The sequence below is a fragment of the Ovis canadensis genome, chromosome 1, assembly GCF_042477335.2.
Source record: "Ovis canadensis isolate MfBH-ARS-UI-01 breed Bighorn chromosome 1, ARS-UI_OviCan_v2, whole genome shotgun sequence".
Classification (NCBI taxonomy): Eukaryota; Metazoa; Chordata; class Mammalia; order Artiodactyla; family Bovidae; genus Ovis; species Ovis canadensis.
In genome coordinates this window covers 209,329,080-209,353,644 of record NC_091245.1, presented here as the reverse complement: position 1 = coordinate 209,353,644, position 24,565 = coordinate 209,329,080, and the positions used below count along the sequence as shown (strand labels likewise).

Here is a 24,565-nt window from a genome sequence, read left to right as displayed (position 1 = left end):
TTGGAAAGTCAGATTGTAGGACTTTAACCGCTAACTCACATTCTAAAATTCTGCCTAGATTTTAATTACTTGATCTAATTCTTCTGCTCCCCTGGAGTAGGAAATAGCAACCCACTTCAGTATTCTTGCCTGGAGAATCCCATGGCCAGAGGAGCTGGCAGATTACTGCCCATGGGATTGTAAAGAGCTGAACACAACTGAGCGACTAAGCATGCATTCTTCTGCTTTTGCTAAAAGCAAAGCATATTATAGGCTTCCCTCGGTGGCTTAGATGGTAAAGAACTTCCTGCAATGTGGAAGACCTGGATTCAGTCCCTGGGTCAGGAAGATCCCTAGAGAAGGAAATGGCAACCCACTCTAGTATTCTTGCTTGAAAAACCCCCACGGACAAAGGAGCCTGGCGGACTACAATCCATGGAGTTGGACACGATTGAGCAACTAACACTTTTTTCAAAGCAGGTTATAACTTCATTGTGTCAGGGTGCCACATGTGTGGCGATCAGTTCTGTGAGTAGTGCTTTTCATATTTTAAAAAATTGTTGTTCAGAGAGTTATTGGTAGTGTAAAGGTTCAGGTTAAAGGGAAGACTTGGCGGAATGCTGAGGGTATTGTTGTTACAGTGTGCTTTCCTCAGTCTTGGAAGATCCTGTCCAGTTGCTGGACCATCTTTATGGCTTGGGCTCCCCTACCTCCCAGCCAATTGTATACAAAACTCTATTGAATGATTTGAAAATTAATGATTGCGGGGTGTTTTCTTTCACTCTGTTTTATGGTTCAGTCTTGGGAAATTTTGTTCCTTAAAAATATGAGACTGGTGGTTTGGAATTAAGATGTTACTATTACTTTAATTTTTGAAAATTCATATAAGGAAAAGGTTTAAAATTAATCTTGCCACCTGTGGATTTATTTATTTATTTATTTTTAGTTTTTGCCACCATGAATTTAGGAATTTATCCTTAGGTTGTGAAATGTTTAAGAACTATGGTTATTAGTACTTTATATTTTTAGCCATATAACTTTATGTAAGCTCTGCCTCTTTTAAATTCAGAGTCACAAAGCTTCATATAAAAAGTGAAATGATACAATATTCCCTACGGTAACAAGTGAACTTCCCTCTAGTGTAGGCATGTTGGTATGCTTATCTGCCAATCCCAGCTTAAATCTCATTTACCAAAGTTGAGTCTCTTCAAATTTTTTCTTTGTATTTATAAAGAATATGTGTTCTTTTTAAGTTAAACAAATTGGGAATACACCTTATTTATAAATTTTTGTGTTCAGTTAATTAATATATCATAGACATTTTCCTGTCTGCACATACAGATTTAACCTTATTTTCCTTATCACACCATGGTATTGGGTGGTACAGATGTATTATAATTAGAAAACACTGAAATTACTGTTTTTTTTGTTTTTATTTCCCCCTCCCGCCCCCACCTCAAATCCAGATTTAGTGTTCTTATGTAAATCATCATCATATGGTAGTATTAAATCTTGGTGATTGATACCAAAATGTACCATTTTGTCCTTCAGAAATGATCCTTGACTGACCACTTCATAAGTTTGCTAATGCTCAAGATGTTTGCTCCTCATAGATCGACTGACTGGATTACTATTAATCTAATCTGTAAGATTTCATAAATATGGTAGAAAGAAGTTGTTGTCTTTTATATTTTGTGAACCTTGAATGCTAGTGATACACAGTGTCTTTTTTATGACTGTTAGCTGCTTGTTCTGTTTACTGTGTTTCTATTCTTGATCCATGTAGTTTTTTATGTCAAATATGTTTATTTTATGGGTAAGCTTCTATCTGTTGTATATTGTGTTTTCTCCCAGGCAGTCTGTGCTTAGTGACTTTTGCCATTAATAACTTATTTCTTCACTTATTCAGGTCTGCCAGTTTCCCCAGTGTGGCCTCCAAGATAACGCATTTTACTAGTTCCACAGATGTGGGCCCCCTTTTAAAAATTTTTTTAAAGAGCATTTAGGTTTTTTTTTTTAACTTTTTATTTTATATTGGAATATAACCGATTAACACTGTTGTGATAGTTTCAGGTGTACAGAAGAGCAGCTCAGCCATACATATATATGCATGTATCCATTCTCCCCCAAACTCCCCTCCTATCCAGACTGCTACAAACATTAAGCAGAGTTCCCTATGCTATCCAGTAGGTTCTTGTTGGTTATCCATTTTAAATATACTGGTGTATGCCTGTCTATCCCAAATTCTGAAACTACCCCTTCCACCCATCTTCCTTTTCTAAGTCTGTGTTTCTGTTTTATAAATAAGCTGATTTGTATCATTTCTTTTGGCCACTATTCTTTCTGCTAGTTGTCAGTACTATAGTAGCAGTGAAAACAGCTGACGCTGGGCTTCCTTGCTGTCTCTGTGGTAAAGAATCTTCCTGATAATGCAAGAGATGTAAGTTCAATCTCTGGGTGGGGCAGAGCCCCTGGAAAAGGAGACAGCAACCTACTCCAGTATTCTTGCCTGGGAAGTCCTGTGGACAGAGGACCCTCTGGTGGACCACAGTGCATGGGGTCTCAAAAGAGTCGGACACGACTTAGTGACCAAACATCTGACACTAACCATGAAATATATAATTAACTGACTTTTTAAACACCTATCTCAGTTTAAAATAAGTTTCTTGAGGGCCTCTTTGAAATTCTATGAATATCTTTACGAACCTTTCCAAGTTTCCTATAGCCTGATGGTTAGGAAGTTGATAACCAGGTTAAGTTTTTGTCCTATATATTACTCTAATATATCGTGCTATATTCGCAGGGTATTGTCAGTTTTGTGCCAGATTACCAACTCTTACTTTTACAGCTGTAGGAACCATTTCTTTTTGAAGAACGGAAAGATGACTTTGATTTGGCCATTATTAATTGACTTAGAACAGAAATGATACAGGAGGGAGTTTTTCATTAGCTATTCAGGCATTTATCTAAAGTCTAGCTGTATGACAGAGACCTAAAAAGACATTTCTCCAAAAGACATAGCGATGGGCAACATACAGATAGTCACGTGAGCTAATTATTATTATTGTTGTTCAGTTGCTAAGTTGTGTCTGACTCTTTGTGAACTTGAGGACTGCAGCACGCCAGGCTTCCCTGTCCTATCTTGCAGAGTTTGCTCAAACTCATGTACATTGAGTTTGTGATGCCATCAAACCATTTCATCCTCGATCACCCTCTTCTCCTCTTGCCTTCAGTCTTTCCCAGCATCAGGGTCTTCTCCAGTGAGTTGGCTCTTTGCATCAGGTAGCCAAAGTATTAGAGCTTCAAGTTCAGCATCAGTCCTTCCAGTGAATATTCAGGGTTAATTTCCTTTAGGATTGACTGGGCTTGATCTATTTGCTTTGCAAGGGACACTCAAGGGTCTTCTCCAGCACCACAATTTGAAAGGCTCAATTCTTCAGTGCTCAGCCTTTGGTCCAACTAGCATATCCATATATGACTACTGGAAAAACCATAGCTTTGACTATACTGACCTTTGTCTGCAAAGTGATGTCTCTGCTTTTTAATACACTGTGTAGGTTTGTCATACCTTTTTTTCAAGGAGCAAGCATCTTTTAATTTCATGGCTGCAGTCACCATCTGCAGTGATTTTGGAGTCCAAGAAAATACAATCTGTCACTGTTTCTGCTTTTTCCCCATCTATTTGCCATTGAAGCGATGGGACCAGATGCCATGATCGTAGTTTTTTGAATGTTGAGTTTTAAGCCAGCTTTTTCACTCATCTTTCACCTCATCAAGAGGCTCTTTATTTCCTTTTCATTTTCTGCCAGTGGAATGGTGTTGGTGGTTCAGTCACTAAGTCGTGTCCAACTCTTTGCGACCCCGTGGACTGCAGCACACCAGGCTTCCCTGTCCCTCACCGTCTCCCAGAGTTTGCAGTGATGCCACCATCTCATCCTCTGTTGTTTCCTTCTCCTGCTGCCTTCAGTCTTTCCAAGCATCAAAGGTCTTTCCCAGTGAGTCAGCCCTTCACATCAGGTGACCAAAGTATAGGAGGTTCAGCTTCAGCATCAGTCCTTCCAGTGAATATTCAGAGTTGATTTCCTTTAGGATTGACTGGTTTGCTTGTGTTGCTGTGCAAGGGACTCTCAAGAGTTTTCTTGAAAGGTTATTGCTAAACCATGAAAGACGCCAGGATTCTTGCCCTCCCAAGGAGAAGAATTCAGTCTGGGGCGAGAGATGAGGCTTAATCTCTCTGAGCTTTTGTGTAATAAAGTTTTATTAAAGTACAGAAGAGAGAAAGCTTCTGACAGAGACATCAGAACAGGTAGAAAGACTACCCCCCTGATAGTCTTTAGCTGGATGTTATATAGCTATTCAGTTCAGTTCAGTCACTGAGTTGTGTTCAACTCTTTGCGACCCCATGAACCCCAGCACGCCACGCCTCCCTATCCATCACCAACTCCCGGAGTTCACTCAGACTCATGTCCATCGAGTCAGTGACGCCATCCAGCCATCTCATCCTCGGTCGTCTCCTTCTTCTCCTGCCCCCAGTCCCTCCCAGCATCAGAGTCTTCCAGTGAGTCAACTCTTTGCATGAGGTGGCCAAAGTACTGGAGTTTCAGCTTTAGCATCATTCCTTCCAAAGAAATCCCAGGGCTGATTTCCTTCAGAATGGACTGGTTGGATCTCCTTGCAGTCCAAGGGACTCTCAAGAGTCTTCTCTAACACCACAGTTCAAAAGCATCCATTCTTCGGTGCTCAGCTTTCTTCACAGTCTAACTCTCACATCCACACATGACCACTGGGAAAACCATAGCCTTGACTAGACGGACCTTTGTTGGCAAAGTAATGTCTCTACTTTCCAATATGCTATCTAGGTTGGTCATAACTTTTCTTCCAAGGAGTAAGCATCTTTTAATTTCATGGCTGCAGTCACCATCTGCAGTGATTTTGGAGCCCCCCAAAATAAAGCCTGACACTCTTTCCACTGTTTCCCCATCTATTTGCCATGAACTGATGGGACCAGATGTCATGATCTTCGTTTTCTGAATGTTGAGCTTTAAGCCAACTTTTTCACTCTCCTCTTTCACTTTCATCAGGAGGCTTTTTTGTTCCTCTTCACTTTCTGCCATAAGGGTGGTGTCATCTGCATATCTGAGGTTATTGATATTTCTCCCGGCAATCTTGATTCCACCTTGAGCCTCTTCCAGCCCAGCGTTTCTCATGATGTACTCTGCATATCAGTTAAATAAGCAGGGTGACAATATACAGCCTTGACGTACTCCTTTTCCTATTTGGAACCAGTCCGTTGTTCCATGTCCAGTTCTAATTGTTGTTTCCTGACCTGCCTATAGGTTTCTCAAGGGGCAGGTCAGATGGTCTGGTATTCCCATCTCTTTCAGAATTTTCCACAGTTTATTGTGATCCACACAGTCAAAGGCTTTGGCATAGTCAATAAAGCAGAAATAGATGTTTTTCTGGAACTCTCTTGCTTTTTCAATGATCCAGCGGATGTTGGCAATTTGATCTCTGGTTCCTCTGCCTTTTCTAAAACCAGCTTGAATATCAGGAAGTTCGCAGTTCACGTATTGCTGAAGCCTGGCTTGGAGAATTTTGAGCATTACTTTACTGGTGTGTGAGATGAGTGCAGTTGTGCGGTAGTTTGAGCACTCTTTGGCATTGCCTTTCTTTGGGATTGGAATGCTATTAGCAGTCTGCTAATTAGAGAAAGGAAATGTCTTAAAACTCAGAATGGCACCAGGCCCCTCACCCACAAGATCCATTTTGAGATAATCTTGGCACCAGGTGAGTCATGCCATGCCATAAAATGATTGACATGAATCTTGAAGAAAGGCAGATCACCATACAAATATATAGTTTCGTTAACATAGATTAGGAGAACAATGTATGAGTATAACATACTGGTTTGTCATGATGGTTCTGAGCCTTTAGTTGGAACCGACTTGAAAGCAGAGTCTGAGGTAAATGCATGGTACATTAACACAGTTTAAGGCAAAACATTGCCATAAGAAAAATGCATTGGTTAGCTCAAGGTTTGAGATAAGTTCAGGTGGAACCAGTTGTCATTATGGCAACACAAGAGTTTTAAGAGAAACCTCTTTTTAAATTTGTATAGAGAAGGGGAAAAAAAATGTAACACTAGTTTGTTTCTTCCTGCTGCTTGCTGCTACTGCTAAGTCGCTTCAGTCATGTCCAACTCTGCGACCCCATAGACAGCAGCCCACCAGGCTCCCCCATCCCTGGGGTTCTCCAGGCAAGAACACTGGAGTGGGTTGCCATTTCCTTCTCCAATGCATGAAAGTGAAAAGTGAAAGTGAAGTCACTCAGTCGTGTCCGACTCTTCGAGATCCCATGGACTGCGGCCCACCAGGCTCCTCCATCCATGGGATTTTCCAGGCAAGAGTACTGGAGTAGGGTGCCATCGCCTTCTCCGATAAAAAAATGTCTGACACTTGCAACCTATTTTCTCCGTTTGGAGACCCCTGGCCTTCCTGCTTGTTACCCTCTCATTCTCCAGCACCACAATTCGAAAGCATCATTTCTTAGGCACTCAGCCTTCTTAATGGTCCAACTCTCATATCCATACATGACTGCTGGAAAAGCCATAGCTTTGGCTAGATGGCCCTTTGTCAGCAAAGTGATGTTTCTGCTTTCTAATACTCTGTCTAGGTTTGTCATAGCATTTCTTCCATAGAGCAAGTGACTTTTAATTTCATGGCTGCAGTTGCCATCCACAGTGATTTTGGAGTCCAGGAAAATAAAGTCTGTCCCTGTTTGCCATGGAGTGGTGGGACTGGATTCATGATCTTAGTTTTTTGAATGTTGAGTTTTAAGCCAGTTTTTCCTCTCTCCTCCTTCACCCTCATTAAGAGGCTCTTTAGTTCCTCTATGCTTTGTGCATATCTGAGCTTGTTGATATTTCTCCTGGCAATCTTGATTCTAGCTTGTGATTCATGTAGCCCAGTGTTTCACATGATTTATTTGGCATAGAATTTAAATAACCAGGGTGACAGTATATGTACAGCCTTGACATACTCCTTTCCCAGTTTTGAACCAGTCTATTCCATGTCCACTTCTAACTGTTGCTTCTGCATACAGGTTTCTCAGGAGGCAGATAAGGTGTTCTGGTATTCCTATCTCTTTTAAGAATTTTCCACAGTTTGTTGTGATCTGCACAGTCAAAGAGTTTAGCATAATCAGTGAAGTAGAAGTAGATGTTTTTCTGGAATTTGCTTGCTTTTTCTATGATCCAGCAGATGTTGGCAATTTGATTTCTTGTTCCTCTGCCTTTTCCAAATCCATCTGAAAGTTCTCTAGTACATCTGGAAGTTCTCATTTAATGTCATTCTGAAGCCTCGCTTGAAGGAATTGAGCAGTACCTTGTTAGCATGTTAAATGAGCACAATTGTACAGTAGTTTGAACGTTCTTTGACATTTCCTTTCTTTGGGATTGAAATGAAAAGTGACCTCTTCCAGTTCTATGGCCACTGCTGAGTTTTCCAAATTTGCTGGCATATTGAGTGTATCACTTTTAACAGCATCACCTTTTAAGATTTGAAATAGCTCAGCTGGTGGTCCATCACCTCCACTAACTGATCATAGTAATACTTCCTAAGGCCCATTCGACTTCACGTTCCAGGGTATTTGGCTCTAGGTGAGTTCCCACACCATCATGTGTGGCTAATTATTAGAGAAATGCAAATCACAATTACAATGAGATATCACCTCACACTGGTCAGAATGACCATCATCAAAAAGTTTACAAATAAATACTGAAGAGGGAATGGGCTTCCCAGGTGGCGCTAGTGTTAACCTGCCTGCCAATTCAGGAGACATAAGAGCCTTGGGTTTGATCCCTGGGTTGGGATGATTTCCTGGAGAAGGAAATGGCAATGCACTCCAGTATTCTTGCCTGGAGAATCCTATGGACAGAGGAGCCTGGCTGGTGTAGTCCATGGGATTGCAAACGGTCTAGCATTCCAGTCTAGCATGACTGAGCACACATCAAGAAGAAATAGAGGGTATGGAGAAAAGGGGACCTTACTGCATGTTGGTGGGAATTCACATTGGTGCAGTCCCTATGGAGGCTCTTTTAAAAACTGAAAATAGAACTGCCATATGATATAGCAGTCCCACTCCTGGACTTATATTTGGAGAAAACTAATTTGAGAAGATATAGGCACTTCATTGTTCATAGCAACACTGTTATAGCCATGACGTGGAAGCAAGTGTCTGTTGATAGGTGAGTAGATAAAGAAGATAATGGAATTATATATATACGTGTGTATATGTACATACAGTGGGGTATTAGTTATAAAAAGGAATGAAATAATGCTATTTGCAGCAACATAGATGATCTTAGACGTTATTGTACTTAGTGAAGTAAGACAAAGACAAATGTTTTATATCACTTAAAAATATTTTGTTTTTTAATTTTTTGGCTGTGCTGCACAGCATGTGGGATCTTAGTTTCCCAACCAGGGATTGAACCCATGCCATCTGATTTGGAAGTGCAGAGTCTTAGACTAGACCACCAGGGAAATCCACATTTGATATCACTTGTATGTAGAATCTAAAATGAATGAACTTATGAAGTTCATGAACATATAATGAAGCCATAAATGAACTTATTTACGAAACAGACTCACAGACATACAAAACTTAGGGTTACCAATGGGGAAGGGGAAAAGGGATAAATTAGGAATTTGGGATTAACATATACACACTACTATCTATAAAATAAACAACTAGGACTTAGTGTATAGTACAGGAAACTATATTCAATATCTTATAATAACCTATGATGACAAAGAATCTGAAAAGTGTCTCTGTGTGTGTGTGTATATATATATATATACACACACACACACAAAACTGAATCACTGCTGTGCATCTGAAACACAGTATTGTAAATCAGCTATACTTTTGTTTAAAAATTATAATTAAAAAAATTCAGCCATCTGAACTTTCTGTTCTTGTTGGTCAGGTCACAATTTCACCTGGCTCACTCTAAAATTTTACCACTTTACAAACAGGTTTGGTTCCTTCAGATTTGCCTTTTCAGCCAGCCTGTGAGATTTACATGAAATTATAAAACATAAGTTAGCGTGTCTATAAATGGCCTCAAGAAGACACTATATGGCCTAAACTAGAAAGTTGGTTTTGAAAAGTCTTAAGATTCAAAGTTTCTTTTTTAAACCTAATTAGTGGCTTTGTATTTGATTTCTTAAACAGTAATGGTGTATATTTTAAAATCTTTCTAGTCTCATAATTAATTTTTTTTGATTAAGTATTTGCTTAAATAGTTGAGTTTGCTAACTAAAGATTGCTAGGAAAATTGGTAATTCCTTGGTGGTCCAGTGATTAAGCCTCTGCACTTTCACTGCTGAGGACCTGGGTTTGATACCTGATCAGGGAGCTGAGATACCCTGTAAGCCATGTGGCATGGCAAAAAAAAAAAAAAAAGATTGCCAAAAATGTAATTCTCAGCTGGTAAAGTTGGAGATGATGGAAAAATGAGGAGTTCCTTAGGTTCTCTTAAGCTGGATATATAGTATAATGTTCTGACATATTGAAAAGCCAATAGAAAAAATGTTTTCCCAGTGAGTTCACATGTAAGATGCTTTGTTTTTATTATTTTATTTAGCAAGTTAATGACACATAAACATGTTACATAGGAAGCCTGACATTTCAAGCTAATCTGTAATTTTTTAAGGCTTAAGTTTTTCCTCTTGGGTTTAACATATTTAATATTTTAAAACTTTTTTCTTTTGGAATTGTGAAATCTGGTTGAAATACAGATTAACAGGTTTTTATTCTTGTGACATATACATTTTCTTCCATCTTTTATGGCAGATAGACATTATGGTTCTACATCTTTATAATTAGTTGTAATCTTGTGATAAGTCCCTTGAAAGATTTGGTAAAAGGAATAAGAATAATTTGATAGGATACTCCCTTACCTTACCATGTGGCATGCGGAGTCTTACATCCCTAACCAGCCTGCACTGCTATAGTATAAGCAATGAGTCATAAACCACTGGATTTCCAGGGAAGTCCCTTTACTGTACAGTCTTTTTAAGTTAATATTATAATTATATAAAAAAGTACAGTATACATGTATAATTTACATTTTGCCTTTCTAAAAGTTTTTAAATGTATTTCTCTTTTTTATTTTTGTCTGTGCTGGGTCATCACTGCATCACGTAGACTTCTAGTTGAAGTAAGCAAGGGCTACTTTGTAGTTGCAGTGTTCGAGCTTCTCATTGCAGTGGTTTCTCTTATTGAGGTGCACTGGCTCTAGGGCAGGCGGGCTTCTGTAGTTGCACTCTGAGGGCTCTGGAGTGCAGGACTCCGTTGTTTTGGCACACAGGCTCCCAAGGCATGTGGAGTCTTCCCGGACCAGAAATCAAACCTGTCCCCTTGATTGGCAGGTGGATTCTTAACCACTAGACCACCAGGAGAAGTCCTGCATCTTACTTTTAAAAATGTGTCAGTTTGGTTCTTGGAACCACTTTGAAAATTATAGCTGTGTGTAGTTAGAGTCAGTCTTTCTCATAATACCAAGTCAGCAGTGTTAGTCCTTGTGGTTGGAAATGCTCATATGTTAAAGGATGAATGAATATATTCTTTATTATTTACATCTTTTTCTTTGGGGGGAATGATTTGTTAAAGTATCAGCCACGAATGCTAATGAGATAATACTGTTGTGTAAGTAGATAAAGCACCTTAGTGTTTTCTAGATGTTAAGCTTGCTTTCCTAATGTACATTTTCTATTCATAGATTGTAATGAGATGAAATAGTTGTGAACAGTAGTCAACAGATGTTTTTCATGTAGTTGTAAAATAGGTCATTATGATTAGGTATTCAGTTTAATGCTTGACATCATTTAGAACTTGATGAAAACTGGTAAAAAAATATTCTCTACTTCAGTTTTCACATTATTTGTTTGGTTATAACTTTGAAAGACCTTGTTGAACATTATTAACTTGAATGAAAAGTTGATCACATTAGGATCTGGAATGGTATGCTATTTAAGTCATAATTTGCTTATGTGCTAGAATTTGGAGGCCAATAAGGTTTGACTTGAATTAATTTGGTAGAAAGAGTACTGAACTGTATAGTATAGATTTTGGAATTTTATTATTCCATGAAACTATAACCTTCTTCAGTGTGGTTACTGTTGTGTTTTTAGGTGTCTCATGGGCACCCCTTAGTCGTCGGCTTTTCTAAAGCTCTTTCTTAGATTTGAAGAAACTTAAAATATTAGAGAAATGAGGGCCATTCCCTTAGAGTGTGAAATGCTTCTTTGGGATAGTTTGGAGATGTAAGTGAATTGAAATCTGAAGTAAGGGAATTTCTATGAGGTGTTCTTACTCCAACAGCATAGTCATAAATCCAGTAATCAGCATTTTGGGCATAGTACACTAGGACATGTTTTTAATGCTGAGTTTTTAAAATGAGTTTTTATTGTGTTGAGTACACTGTTCGTTTTGTGAAGGATGTGATTTGACTCTCAGCACTAAAATGGAGGCAAATTCATAGCACCTTGATTCAAACCCCAGGAACTTAGTTTCATTTGGCTTTATGAGAGTGGCTTTGTCTTTCAGGGATACAGTTATTATTGAAGTTTACAGAGATGAATAAAATGTAATGAGAAAGCTACAAGGCAGTCCACAATGATTTCTTTTTTTTTTAGGCAAAATAACATAGGTAGTCATTCTAGACAGTTATTCTTTGGTGAAAATAGAACAGATGTTTTTAAGACCCATTTTTCAGCATTCAAGCTTGAGGCAGCCATCCACTATAGATCAACGAGATACATTAGTCGAACTGCCTTTCTAAGGTAGCAGTTGGAAATGGCACTTGTTGTTCTCAAGGTTTTTTGTTTTTGTTGTTTTTTTTTAATTCTCATACTAGGGGAAATAGTCATAATTTACCATTTGGGTCTAATGGACCATTTTTACAATTTTTTTGTATTTTAAAGTCATTTTACATATAAATTTACAGAAGTAAGAATAAAAGGGTGGTGAAGGTCAGCATTATTAGATATTTTAATAAGCATTTAAACATAGGCTTTAAGACAGTGGGTCTTCCCTGGTGGCTGTATTGGTAAAGGACCAGCCTGCCAATGCAGGAGACTCAAGAGACTTGGGTTCGATTCCTGGGTCGGGAAGATCCTCTGACGGAGGGCATGGCAACCCACTCCAGTAATATTGCCTGGAGAATCCCTTGGACAGAGGAGCCTGGTAGGCTACAGTCCATAGGGTCGGATGTGTCAGATGTGACTGAAGTGACTTAGCACACACATACCTAAAAGGAGCAAAGTTTTCTGTGTATTATTTACTGCTCATCAGCTATCATGTATAAACCCAGAACATACACATCTTGTAATAAATACTGATAGCAAATTTAAAGTCTCTTTCTGTAAGTTCTAGTTTATCTTCTGTTTCATCTTTCCCTGGAATTATCAGAATGCATCAATGCTTTTAGGTTAGAATGCCGTTGACACTTAAACAACATGGGTTTGATCTGCATGAGTCTGTTTAAACTCAGATTCTTCAGACACTCCCCCCCCCCCCCACCACTGCCACACACACACCCTACACACATCCACTCCACCCCCTGCCCACCCTACCCTCAACATCTTGTGTGATCTTAGTTCCCTGACCAGAGATGGAACTCCCTGGGCCCTTGACACTGAAAGTGTAAAGTCCTAACTCCTGGACCATCAGGGAATTCCCACTCAGATTGTTTTCATATTTTCATAGAAAATATGATAGTACTACATGATCAGTGGTTGGTTGAGTTTGCAGATGTGGAACTGTATATAGAGGGCTGGCTATGTTAACACTTGATTTTCAACCCCTGGATTCATAGAGGATGAATGAGCCCCTAACCCTTTTGTTGTTCAAGGGTCAGTTGTATTTTGGAATTTTTGATGGCTTCTAATTTTACTGACTAGAGCACGGGGGTCCCCAGCCTCTGGGATTTGATGCCTGGTTATCTGAGGTGGAGTTGATGTAATAATAATAGAGTGCACAATAAATGTAATGCACTTGAATCATCCAAAACCTTTCCCCTTACCCCCAGTCTGTGGAAAAATTGTCTTCTACGAGACCCATCCCTGGTGCCAAAAGGTTGGGGATCACTGGAATTGAGTATTGCCATTTTTAAAAATTACTTATTTATTGCTGCTTGGGCTTTTCTCTAGTTGTTGGGAGCAGGGGGCTACTCTAGTTGTGGTGCATGGGCTTCTCATTGCAGTGGCTTCTCTCGTTGTGGAGCACAGGCTCCAGGCACACAGGCCTCAGCAGTTGCAGCAGGTATGCTCAGTAGTTGTTGAAACACACAGGCTTAGTTGCTCCATGGCGTGTGGGGGATCTTCCCAGACCAGGGATCAAACTGTTGTCTCCTGCATTGGCAGGCAGATTCTTTACTGCTGAGCCACCAGGGAAGCCCGAGTATTGTCATCTTTGTGCTATAATTACACCACTTCATATAACCAATTGGATTGACTAATCCATTGCATTTTGTGCATTTCTTTATCATCTTTTCCTTTCTAGTCAAGATAGCAAAGTATTGAATATTTAGGATACAGGAAAAATAAGGTTCCTGGACTCTAGGTTAGATTTATGTAAGGGTTTCATGGATACATATAATAACTGCAGTGAGTTTTATTCCATTCTAAAAAAGGATAAAGTCTTATTTTTTTGGAAGAGCTGTAAGAAGGGACTTCCCAGGTGGCGCTAGTGGTAAAAAATCTGCCTGCAATGCAGGAGACCTAGATTCAATCCCTGGGTTGGGAAGATCCCCTGGAGAAGGAAATTTTCTTTCTGCCTTGAGAATTCCGAGAGAGGAGCCTGGCAGGCTACAGACCACGGAGTCATAAAGAGTTGGAGATGACTTGAGTAACAGTTCCATTTTTTTCCCTGAATACATTCAGTAACTGCAGTGAGTTATTCTATTCTAGAAAAAGGTGAAGTGTCTTATCTTTTTGGAAGATCGTTAAGAAAGGATAGAGTCATGAAACAGATATATAAGAAATGCAAAAGCTTAAATTGAATTCACTGAAGCTTTGTGGTAAATATGCTTTTTTTCTGCTCATAGCTTTTCTCTAACCATGGTATACATTAAAGTTGAACATGAAATTTTGGCTTATTTATTTTTAGTTCCAGTAATTCCACCACTTCCAAGGTTCCTTTCACATCATCTTGATAGAAGCTTCAGACTTTTCCAAAACTATTTGCCTATCAGTAGTAGTTTGCATTATTTCACAAATGGCTGTTAACATGTATTGATGGGTAGATATCTCTGCCCAGCTGTGTAGGGGCAGCCTTAGTTTAATCAATATTTTGTAGGTGTTTCTTGGTCATCTTTTCCTAGCCTTCCTTTCTGCACCTCATTTTCCATGTATTGAAAATATATCACACTGCTGTGTCATAAGAAACAGCTCTAATCCTCAATAGAAACTTTTCTCATCTATTATATTTTGAAACATTTGATAATTGTAGAGTATATAAGATAGCAGGGTTTTTTGGTTTTTTTTTTTTTTTTTGGATAGATGGTTTTGTAAGATAACTTACTCCGGTGCTGCCGCCAAGTTGTTTCAGTCGTGTCCGACTCTGTGCGACCCTATAGCCGGCAGCCCACCAGGCTCTCCTCTCCCTGGGATTCTCCAGGCAAGAACGCTGGAGTGGGTTGCCATTTCCTTCTCCAATGCATGAAAGTGAAAGTGAAGTCGCTCAGTCGTGTCGCACTCTTGGCTACCCCATAAACTGCAGCCTACCAGGCTCCTCTGTCCATGGGATTTTCCAGGCAAGAATACTGGAGTGTGATGCCATTCATAATGTTTTTGTTAGCTAGACCTTGGTGGCTCAGATGGTAAAGAATCTGCAATGTGGGAGAGCTGGGTTGGGAAGATCCCCTGGAGGAGGGCTTGGCAACCCACTGGAGTATTCTTGGCTGGAGAATTCCCATGAAGGGAGGAGCCTGATGGGCTACAGTTCATGGGGTCACAAAGAGTCAGACACAACTGAGTGACTAATTATAGACTTTTAGTACATCTAAGTTCCTTAGCAAGGGATTTAAATGTGATACCTTGAAGGAATTTTAAAATAGGGGTTCAGTTCAGTTCAGTCGCTTAGTCGTGTCCGACTCTTTGCGACCCCATGAACCGCAGCATGCCACGCCTCCCTGTCCATCACCAACTCCTGGAGTCCACCCAAACCCATGTCCATTGTGTCAGTGATGCCATCCAACCATCTCATCCTCTGTCGTCCCGTTCTCCTCTGGCCCTCAATCTTTCCCAGCATCAGGGTCTTTTCAAATGAGTCAGCTCTCCGCATCAGGTGGCCAAAGTATTGGGAGTTTCAGCTTTAGCATCAGTCCTTCCAGTGAACACCCAGGACTGATCTCCTTTAGGATGGACTGGTTGGATCTCCTTGCAGTCCAAGGGACTCTCAAGAGTCTATCCAACACCACAGTTCAGAAGCATCAATTCTTCGGCGCTCAGATTTCTTTATAGTTCGATTCTCACATCCATACATGACTACTGGAAAAACCATAGCCTTGACTAGATGGACCTTTGTTGGCAAAGTAATGTCTCTGCTTTTTAATATGCTATCTAGGTTGGTCATAACTTTTCTTCCAAGGAGCAAGCGTCTTTTAATCTCATGGCTGCAATCACCATCTGCAGTGATTTGGAGCCCAGAAAAATAAAGTCTCTCACTGTTTCCACTGTTAGCCCATCTATTTGCCATGAAGTGATGGGACCAGATGCCATGATCTTCGTTTTCTGAATGTTGAGCTTTAAGCCAACTTTTTCACTCTCCTTTTTCACTTTCATCAAGAAGCTTTTTAGTTCTTCACTTTGTGCCATAAGGGTGGTGTCATCTGCATATCTGAGGTTATTGATATTTTTCCTGACAATCCTGATTCCAGCTTGTACTTCCTCCAGCCCAGCATTTCTCATGATGTACTCTGCATTGAAGTTAAAAATCAGGGTGATAATATACAGCCTTGTCTTATATACTTTCTAAAAACAATTCTTAATTCAGCATTTTCTCAACACTAATACCAGTTTTAAAATACATCTTATTAAAGTTCTAGCTTATCCTCACTTCTGATACGTAAATCATCAGAATGCTGTATTCAGAGGTGAACCGTGTTGACGTAAGCTTAAAGATGTGTGCTTTACACTATGTGAAACTGTCCTGTAAGAAACATTTCTTTATAATAATACTTATTTATGTTTATTAGACACTCATAAATTTGGGGCTTCCCTGGTGGCTCAGATGGTAAAGTATCTGTCTGCAATATAGGAGACCTGGGTATAATCCTTGGGTTGGGAAGATCCACTGAAAAAGGGAACGGCTACCCACTCCAGTATTCTTGCCTGGAGAATTCTGTGGACAGAGGAGCCTGTTGGACTACAGTCCATGGTGTCACAAAGAGTTGGACACAACTGAGTGACTGACACTTTGACTAGGCTAGACTTTCATGAATTTGAAGTTCAATTTTCAGGGCACCAAATTGCCCAAACAGGTTCAATTCTATTTTTCAGTAGTAAAATTTAAGCATATACATTGTTATTCAGTCGCCAAGTTGTGCGACCCCATGGGTTGCAGCATGCCAGGCTTCCCTGTCCCTCCCCATCTCCCAGAATTTGCTTAAACTCGTGTCCACTGAATCAATGATGCCATCCAATCATCTCATCCTCTGTTGCCTTCTTCTCCTTCTGCCTTCAATTTTTCCCAGTATCAGGGTCTTTTCCAATAAGTTGGCTCTTTGCAACAGGTAGCCAAAATATTGGAACTTCAGCATCAGTCTTTCCAATGAGTATTCAGGTCTGGTTTCCTTTAAGATTGACTGGTTTGATCTCTTTGCTGTCCACGGGACTCTCAAGAACATCTTCTCCAACACCACAGTTTGAAAGTATCAGTTCTTCAGTGCTCAGCCTTCGGTCCAGCTCTCACATTCATAGATGACTGTAAAAACCATGGCCTTGACTAAACGGACCTTTGTCAGCAAAGTGATGTCTCTACTTTTTTAATAGGCTGTCTAGATTTGTCATAGCTTTTTCCTGCAGCTGCTGCTAAGTCACTTCAGTCGTGTCCGACTCTGTGCGACCCCGTAGACGGCAGCCCACCAGGCTCTGCCGTCCCTGAGGTTCTCCCAGCAAGAAAGAACACTGGAGTGGGTCGCCATTTCCTTCTCCAGTGCTTGAAAGTGAAAAGGGGAAGTGAAGTCACTCAGTCGTGTCCCAACTCTTTGCAACCCTATGGACTGCAGCCTACCAGGCTTCTGTGTCCATGGGATTTTCCAGGCAAGAGTACTGGAGTGGGGTGCCATTGCCTTCTCCCATAGCTTTCCTACCGAGACGCAATTGTCTTGTAATTTCATGGTTGCACTCACCATCTGCAGTGATTTTAGAGCCCAAGAAGAGGAAATCTGTCTCTGCTTCCACCTTTTCCCTTCTATTTGCCATGAAGTGATGGGACTGGATGCCTTGACTTAGTTTCTTTAATATTGAATTTTAAGCTGCCTTTTTCACTCTCTTTGACCCTCATCAAGAGGCTCTTTAGTTCCTCTTTGTTTTCTCCCACTAAGTGGTATCATCTGCATATCTGAGGTTGTTGATATTTCTCCTGGCAATCTTGGTTTCAGCTTGTAGCTCATCCAGCCTGGCATTTTGCATGATGTACTCTGCATATAAATTAAACAAACAGGGTGACAGTAAACAGCCTTGTTGTACTCCTTTCCCAATTTTGAACCAGTCAGTTCTATAGAAGGTTCTACTTGTTGCTTCTTGACCTACATACAGGTTTCTCAGGAGACAGATAAGATGGTGTGGTATTCCCATCTCTTTAAGTGTTTTCCACAGTTTGTTAAGATCCACACAGTCAAAGGCTTCAGCATAGTCAATGAAACAGAGGTAGATGTTTTTCTGGAATTTCCTTGCTGCTTCTATGATCCAGTGGATGTTGGCAATTTGATCTCTGATTCCTCTGCCTTAGGCATATATAGTTCTTGTTACATTACGCTTATGTAGCAGTTTCATCTTGTTCACAGTAACATTTTTTGATTCTTGAATTTAACATAATTTTGCACTTATAAAAAGTCATTATTTACAGTGTTAATCTTTTGGGATAAATGAATAAGGGCACTTTTTTTTTCTGTCAGGTATATTCAAGAGCAAATGATCAAGAACCATGTGGATGGTGGTTGGCTAAAGTTCGAATGATGAAAGGAGAAGTAAGTTATGTTAAAACTTGCTTTGTGATTAATTTTCAAGGAAATAAGTTGACTCTTGGTTTCTGTAACTGTTACTCCAACTCTTAGTTTTGTTGTTAAAAAGCCTATTTCAGAAATAATCATGTATTTCAAAAATTCATCAGATCATTCATTTCTGTTTGTGTTCTGGATTTGCAAATACCAAAGCTGCTCTCCAGAAGGTATTTTGCAAGCATTTGAGGACCACCAGAGTTCTTGCTTGTAAGAACCTCCAATCTAGTTTAGGCAAATCAGGTTGATGTAACTAAGCTGTGCTTAGTACTTGTGCCACAAGGGGGAGGGTCTACTGCTTAATCCAAGCAAAGTAATTAGAACTTCATTTAAAGGTCATTATTTTTTTTTTGGATGGGATTTTTAAAGTGTTTTGATGTCTTTTAGTTTTATGTCATTGAATATGCTGCTTGTGATGCCACTTACAATGAAATAGTCACATTTGAACGACTTCGGCCTGTCAATCAAAATAAAACTGTCAAAAAAAATACCTTCTTTAAATGCACAGTGGATGTTCCTGAGGATTTGAGAGAGGCGTGAGTAATTTTGTTTACTGTTGAATTGCTTTGTGAATTAAGGGGATTTTTCAGTGCAACAAAAATCTTTTTTACCCCAAACACCCAATTAAAACTTTGACAGAAAATGTTTTTAACAGACAAAAGTTTTCAGTGGGTGGTGTCAGTATGAAATACAAGAGTTTTCATTACAATTGCCCTCTAAATTTAACCTGTTGTTTCGGTCTTAAACGTGAATTACTCTCTCCTTAGGTGTGCTAATGAAAATGCACATAAAGATTTTAAGAAAGCAGTAGGAGCATGCAGAATTTTTTACCATCCAGAAACAACACAGCTAATGATACTGGTAAGATGACTCCATATTTTGAGGTATATAATGAATATTGTGAATCTGCCTGCAATGCAGGAGACTCAGGTTCAATCCCTGGGTGGGGAAGATCCACTGGAGAAGGGATGGCAACCCACTCTAGTATTCTTGCCTGGAGAATTCCATGGACAGAGGCACCTGGCAGGCTACAGTCTATGGGGTTTGCAAAGAGTCAGACAGGACTGAGGGACTAACACTTTTCACTTTATTAAACTGTACATTGTACATATTTTATAATTAAATATTTCAAAGATAAAGGATAACTTGTTTTATGGTGACTTTATTAGAATACAATGTGGGAGAAAAAAGTTTTTGCAGTTATAAAATTGTTAATTTTAAATCTTTCCTGGAGAAAGGAGGAAAAATCGGAATACAGCTTTCTTTACATCATAAAATTCTTAACGTATGGGATCCGGGATTCTATATCCCTCCTCCCCCCATCATAATTTGAAGAGCAGATCTAAGTAATACGGAAATTAAAAAAACAAGTAAGATTATTTGTGGGAGGGGGTGCATGTTAGGTAAGGAGAGTACAGTAGATGAAAATCAATGGAGGCTTTATTTGGAAGGTTGTGTTTGTATTAAAAAAAAAGGGTTTAAGTTTTTGAATTAGTAACTTATTTGTTTATAGTCTGCCAGTGAAGCAACTGTGAAGAGAGTAAATATTTTGAGTGACATGCATTTGCGAAGTATTCGTACAAAATTGATGCTTATGTCCAGAAATGAAGAGGCCACTAAGCATTTAGAAGTAAGTGGGTTTACATGTAAAAGATTTTTTGTGCTTCTCATTTAGTTTCCCGAGTATATTATTCAAGTTCTATGGCTGAAACTATATGACTGTTAGGTAAGGCAACTTGGGAACTATTTTATGGCTAATAACTGGAATTATTGTGTCCTTAGAGTTACTTTTCTCTATTACTTTTATCAAACATAGCCTCTTAGCTGCTAAATACCTGAATGGTGCCAAAGCTTAGAAACTCAGTAGGGATTTCCAGTAGAACTTTATTGCTAGCTCTTTACTCTGTTTTTTAATTGTCCTGTGAGCTATCAGTCAATGCACTTTATTAGTAACTAGTTCATTAGTATAACAACTCTTGGGTAAGAAGAGAGGAGGTCACATGGCTTGTAGTTTTAAAAAAGAGCCTGTCATTGCTTTTCTCTGTTCTGTCCTGAGGTACTCCTGTTTTCTTCTGCTTTTTACTGCCACATTGTTAGGTGATTTGTTGCCCCTACTCCCTCCCACACATATATGTGCTCCCACGCATAGTCTTAGGGAATTTGAGGTTTGTTTATCTTTAGGACAAGTACATGAGTGCCCTTAACTAATTTCAAATTTCCAAACAAGTGATACGTGAATGAGTTTTGAAATAAGAATCATTTGAGTTGGAGAGCTCTATGTGTGAGTAGTTCTGGAAAATTGTTTTAGAATTACTGTTTTCTGTGACCATGATTAAATAGAATGATCAGACTTCCCCCTTCCATTACATGACCAAGTGAACTACCTTTTTTCTTTTTTCCCTTTTCTTTTTCTTAATTGTAGTAGAATAAACATAACATTTACCATCCTAACCATTTTTAAGTGTACAGTTCATAGTATTGAGAAATATATTCACACTGTTGATCAGTCAATCTTCAGAACATTTTCATCTTGCAAAACTGAATCTCTCTCTCCATTTAAACAACTTCCTATTTCCCTTTCCCCCAGCTCCACACCACCACCATTCTACTTTGTGTTTACAAATTTGACTACTCTAGATAACCTTTTTGTAAGTGGAATCATATAGTATTTATCTTTTTGTGACTGGCTTATTTCACTAAGTATAATATTCTCAATGTTTGTCCATGTTGTAGCATGTATCAAAATTTCCTTTTTAGGGCTGAATAATTCTGATTGTGTGCATATATCACATTTTGCTTATCCATTCATCATTCAGTGGACCTTTGGGTTGCTTCCTCCTCTTGACTATTGTAAATAATGCTATGAACATGGGTGTACAAAAATTTTTTTTTGTCTTTTATAATACTAATTTGCCTCTTTTACTAGTGCACAAAGCAACTTGCAGCGGCTTTTCATGAGGAATTTGTTGTGAGAGAAGATTTGATGGGCCTGGCGATAGGAACACATGGTAGTAATATACAGCAAGCTAGAAAGGTTCCTGGAGTTACAGCTATTGAGCTAGATGAAGATACTGGAACATTTAGAATCTACGGAGAGGTATGCTGCTTGTCCCCCACCTTGGGTAATTTTACTGTAGCATATTAACTGTTGTCTGGAATTTTAGTTTCTGTGTGGAATAGTTTAAAATTGCAAGTCTAGTATCATTACGTGTAAGTTGATTAAAGATACTATATTAGTATATATATTATAGTATTATAATATGCTAATATATATAATTATGGGGCCTTGAAAGATTACTGGATATTTAATGTGTACTGTTTTCCAGAGTTCCTTAATCAACTGCTTCTGAATTTCTCAGCTTTATGTGCATTACAAATAATTTATTCAAGTATTTTTTGAGTGCTTATTATGTCAGGCACTGGCAGCTGTAAATAGTATATAATACCTTTTGTAGACCTTGAATTTTAAATGTTTTGTCACTGGTTAATTGTGACAGCTGTGTGGGCATGAAAATAATCTGAAAAATAAAACAAGCTTTCTTTCATTAAGACCATCCTTCACATTAGAGTAAATGGATAAGTTTTGGGGTGTGATAATTTAAGTCTTGACTTTTCATTTAAGTCATATAGTGAATCTGACTGGAGGTCTGATTTTTATTTCTTAAACCTTTAGAAGTAGGCAATATACGATAGTGATTAAGATGAAAGGCTTTAGAGCCATATTATCAGAATTGGAATTTTGTCTCTACCACTTTGAGAGGACTTGGAGAAAGTTAGGCAGTTCCCCTGCATAGTTTCCACATTGTAAAATGAAAATAATAATAGTGCTTACCATAACAGTTTATGAAGATTGAATATGGATTTTAAATTTTTGCTGTGTATGATATGGTGAGCACACAACATACTTGATTTATGGTTATTAAAGGACAAACATTAAAAGTGGAAGTTAATTGTTACTGAGAACTATAAATTCCTTTTAGAGAACACAACCTGACCTTCCCCCCATCTTCTAGTTTCTTTAAATTTTAACTGTTAGAGCTTAGGAATTTTAATGGTCATATTAGTAGGTAATTTTAAAAATGCATCTCTACAAAAACAGCCTTTTAAATCATTTCTTACATTGAGAAGGAGAAAACAATGCAGACAGCACATACAGTAGGAACAGTTTTTTTTTTTTTAATTCACCTGGAGAATCCAACATACAAGTGTGGGCCAGATGTATTTAAAATGGATGGGGTTAAAATTTCTCTAACATAAGATAAAACTCTCTTAGTTTTCTCAGGAGCTTAAAGATGTCTGTTTAGACAGTTTTAGATGTCTTAGGGACTGTAAAGATGTCTAACATTTTGATTGTAAAAGCCTTTTTCCCCTAGCTCTTTAATGATTCCTCTTTTTTTTGGAAAAGTACTCTATGAATACTTGACTTGAAATAGCACTTTGGTCGTCTGAGCAGAATCTTGTACTGGAGCATGACAGTTCAGTTTCTTTTTTCTTTCTTGTGTTTTTGTTGTGGATTGTGGGTTTCTTCAAGATTGAATTTCATGTTTGTTCCCCCACCCTACCCTGCAGAGTGCTGATGCTGTAAAAAAGGCTAGAGGTTTCTTGGAATTTGTGGAGGATTTTATTCAGGTTCCTAGGAATCTTGTTGGTAAGTACTTCTACTAAATGTTAAGTTAAATGTTATTTAATTACATATGATGACTTAATTAAAAATTAGTTTTTTCTGATAACATTTACCTTCTAAGTTATGTGGAATTTTTTTTTTTTAATAATGGTTTGGCATTACAGTTTTTCTTAAGCTTTTTCATCCCCTTCGCTTCTTCCTTAATATTTTCATTTGCTTGATGTCTTTTTATCTTTCATACATCCATCAAAATTGTAGTACTTTTTTGAGAAGGTATTTGTGATAATTGTTTTCTTTTGTTTGATGCAGAAGAAAAAGTTTGAGTGGACTAACAATAGGGTAATAAACTTCTACAGAGTAGGGTATGAGAAAGTGATAGTTGTTGCAAAAACCTCAAGTAAGGATAAGAAGTCATAAGAAGAGAAGGATGGTGATGATATGAGGGAAGGTTTTACTATTAAATTTTTGACACTTTTGATGAAAACTGCTGTGCCTGTGGGTTGTAAGTTAAGTGACAACAGGTTTTGCTTTTGAAGCTGCAGTTAATGAGCATTATAATTTGAGAGATCAATTGTTTAATAGCTTTGTTAATAATATTCTCTATATCTGTGTGATCTATCCTTTAAGATGCAGTCTGAAACAGAAATCTTGGTCACATGTTAAATTATACTTAGTGATTCTATATTTAATATAAGCATCAACACAAAGTAATGACATTTTCTAGGGGAATGATCTTTTTAATGACTCTTTGGTCATCTGTTGAGTCTCCTTAGTTTTTTGACTATAATGAAATTGAGGCCCTTGGGCTCCGTTTATATATAAGTACACCTTGTCTACCTTTAGGAAAAGATTCTGTACACATTTTACTTGTCAGAGTCTGAAACATTAATAGGTGAAAATTAAAAAACAACAGCACACTTGTGCTATTAAAAATGTTTGTTTTGGCCAATAACAAGTAGTGTATTTGGGATAATAGCATACACTACAAGAATTTGGACAATCTGTTGGTATTCAACTATAGAAAAAGCTTTCCACTTCTGCCTAAACATTTGGCTGTCTATGATATACTACCAGTTAATTTAGCTCCACTTAATCTATTATTAGCAATCACTGTGTACTGAGTGGCTGGAGATGATGAGTTGAGAGGTTAAAATTAAATATAAGTCTTATGAATTTTATATAATTTAAATAAATAGTAAGATACAAAATGTTACCAAATATTCATTGCTGTCAAGGGAAATCACCTTTGACAAGAACGATGCTTTTGAAAATGATCCCCTTGATTGTTTATATAATGCTCCCATTATTGACAGCTATCAGTACTAACATTTTGGTTGCTGCTTTCACAGAACGTAATTTAACTTAGATTCCTTCACTTGTAAAAATGATTTGGAGGTGAGTGAGTCCAAGGGAGTCCTGGTTCTTTCCAACCCGGTAGTTCTGTAGAAGATAGCATTGGTCTTACAGAATTTGTGGTAGTGTTAACCTTAAATAAAAATTTCTCATATTTGAGAAATAGGAAATTGGATATATTTATAGTTCTCAGATTCTTCTCTTTGTTTATCTGTTCAGTGATGTGAGAACCTAACATGTCTCTTGTTTTCCTCTACCCTGGCTTGTTTGGCTTTGTTTATTTGGGTTATTTGTTTATTATTTAGAAAATAAATATTAGC

At 38.4% G+C, this 24,565-nt stretch overlaps 1 protein-coding gene across 6 annotated transcripts in view; it reads left to right on the top strand.

Moving 5' to 3' along the window:
- Positions 1-24,565, top strand: part of FXR1 (FMR1 autosomal homolog 1) — a 69,941-nt gene that overhangs the window by 23,998 nt on the left and 21,378 nt on the right. For all 6 annotated transcript variants that reach the window (XM_069559390.1, XM_069559375.1, XM_069559366.1 and 3 more), the window contains exons 4-9: positions 18,167-18,238; positions 18,656-18,804; positions 19,036-19,129; positions 19,782-19,898; positions 21,195-21,365; positions 22,838-22,916. In XM_069559390.1, coding sequence (XP_069415491.1) covers positions 18,167-18,238; positions 18,656-18,804; positions 19,036-19,129; positions 19,782-19,898; positions 21,195-21,365; positions 22,838-22,916 — 682 coding nt within the window. The remainder of the gene's footprint in view (positions 1-18,166; positions 18,239-18,655; positions 18,805-19,035; positions 19,130-19,781; positions 19,899-21,194; positions 21,366-22,837; positions 22,917-24,565) is intronic.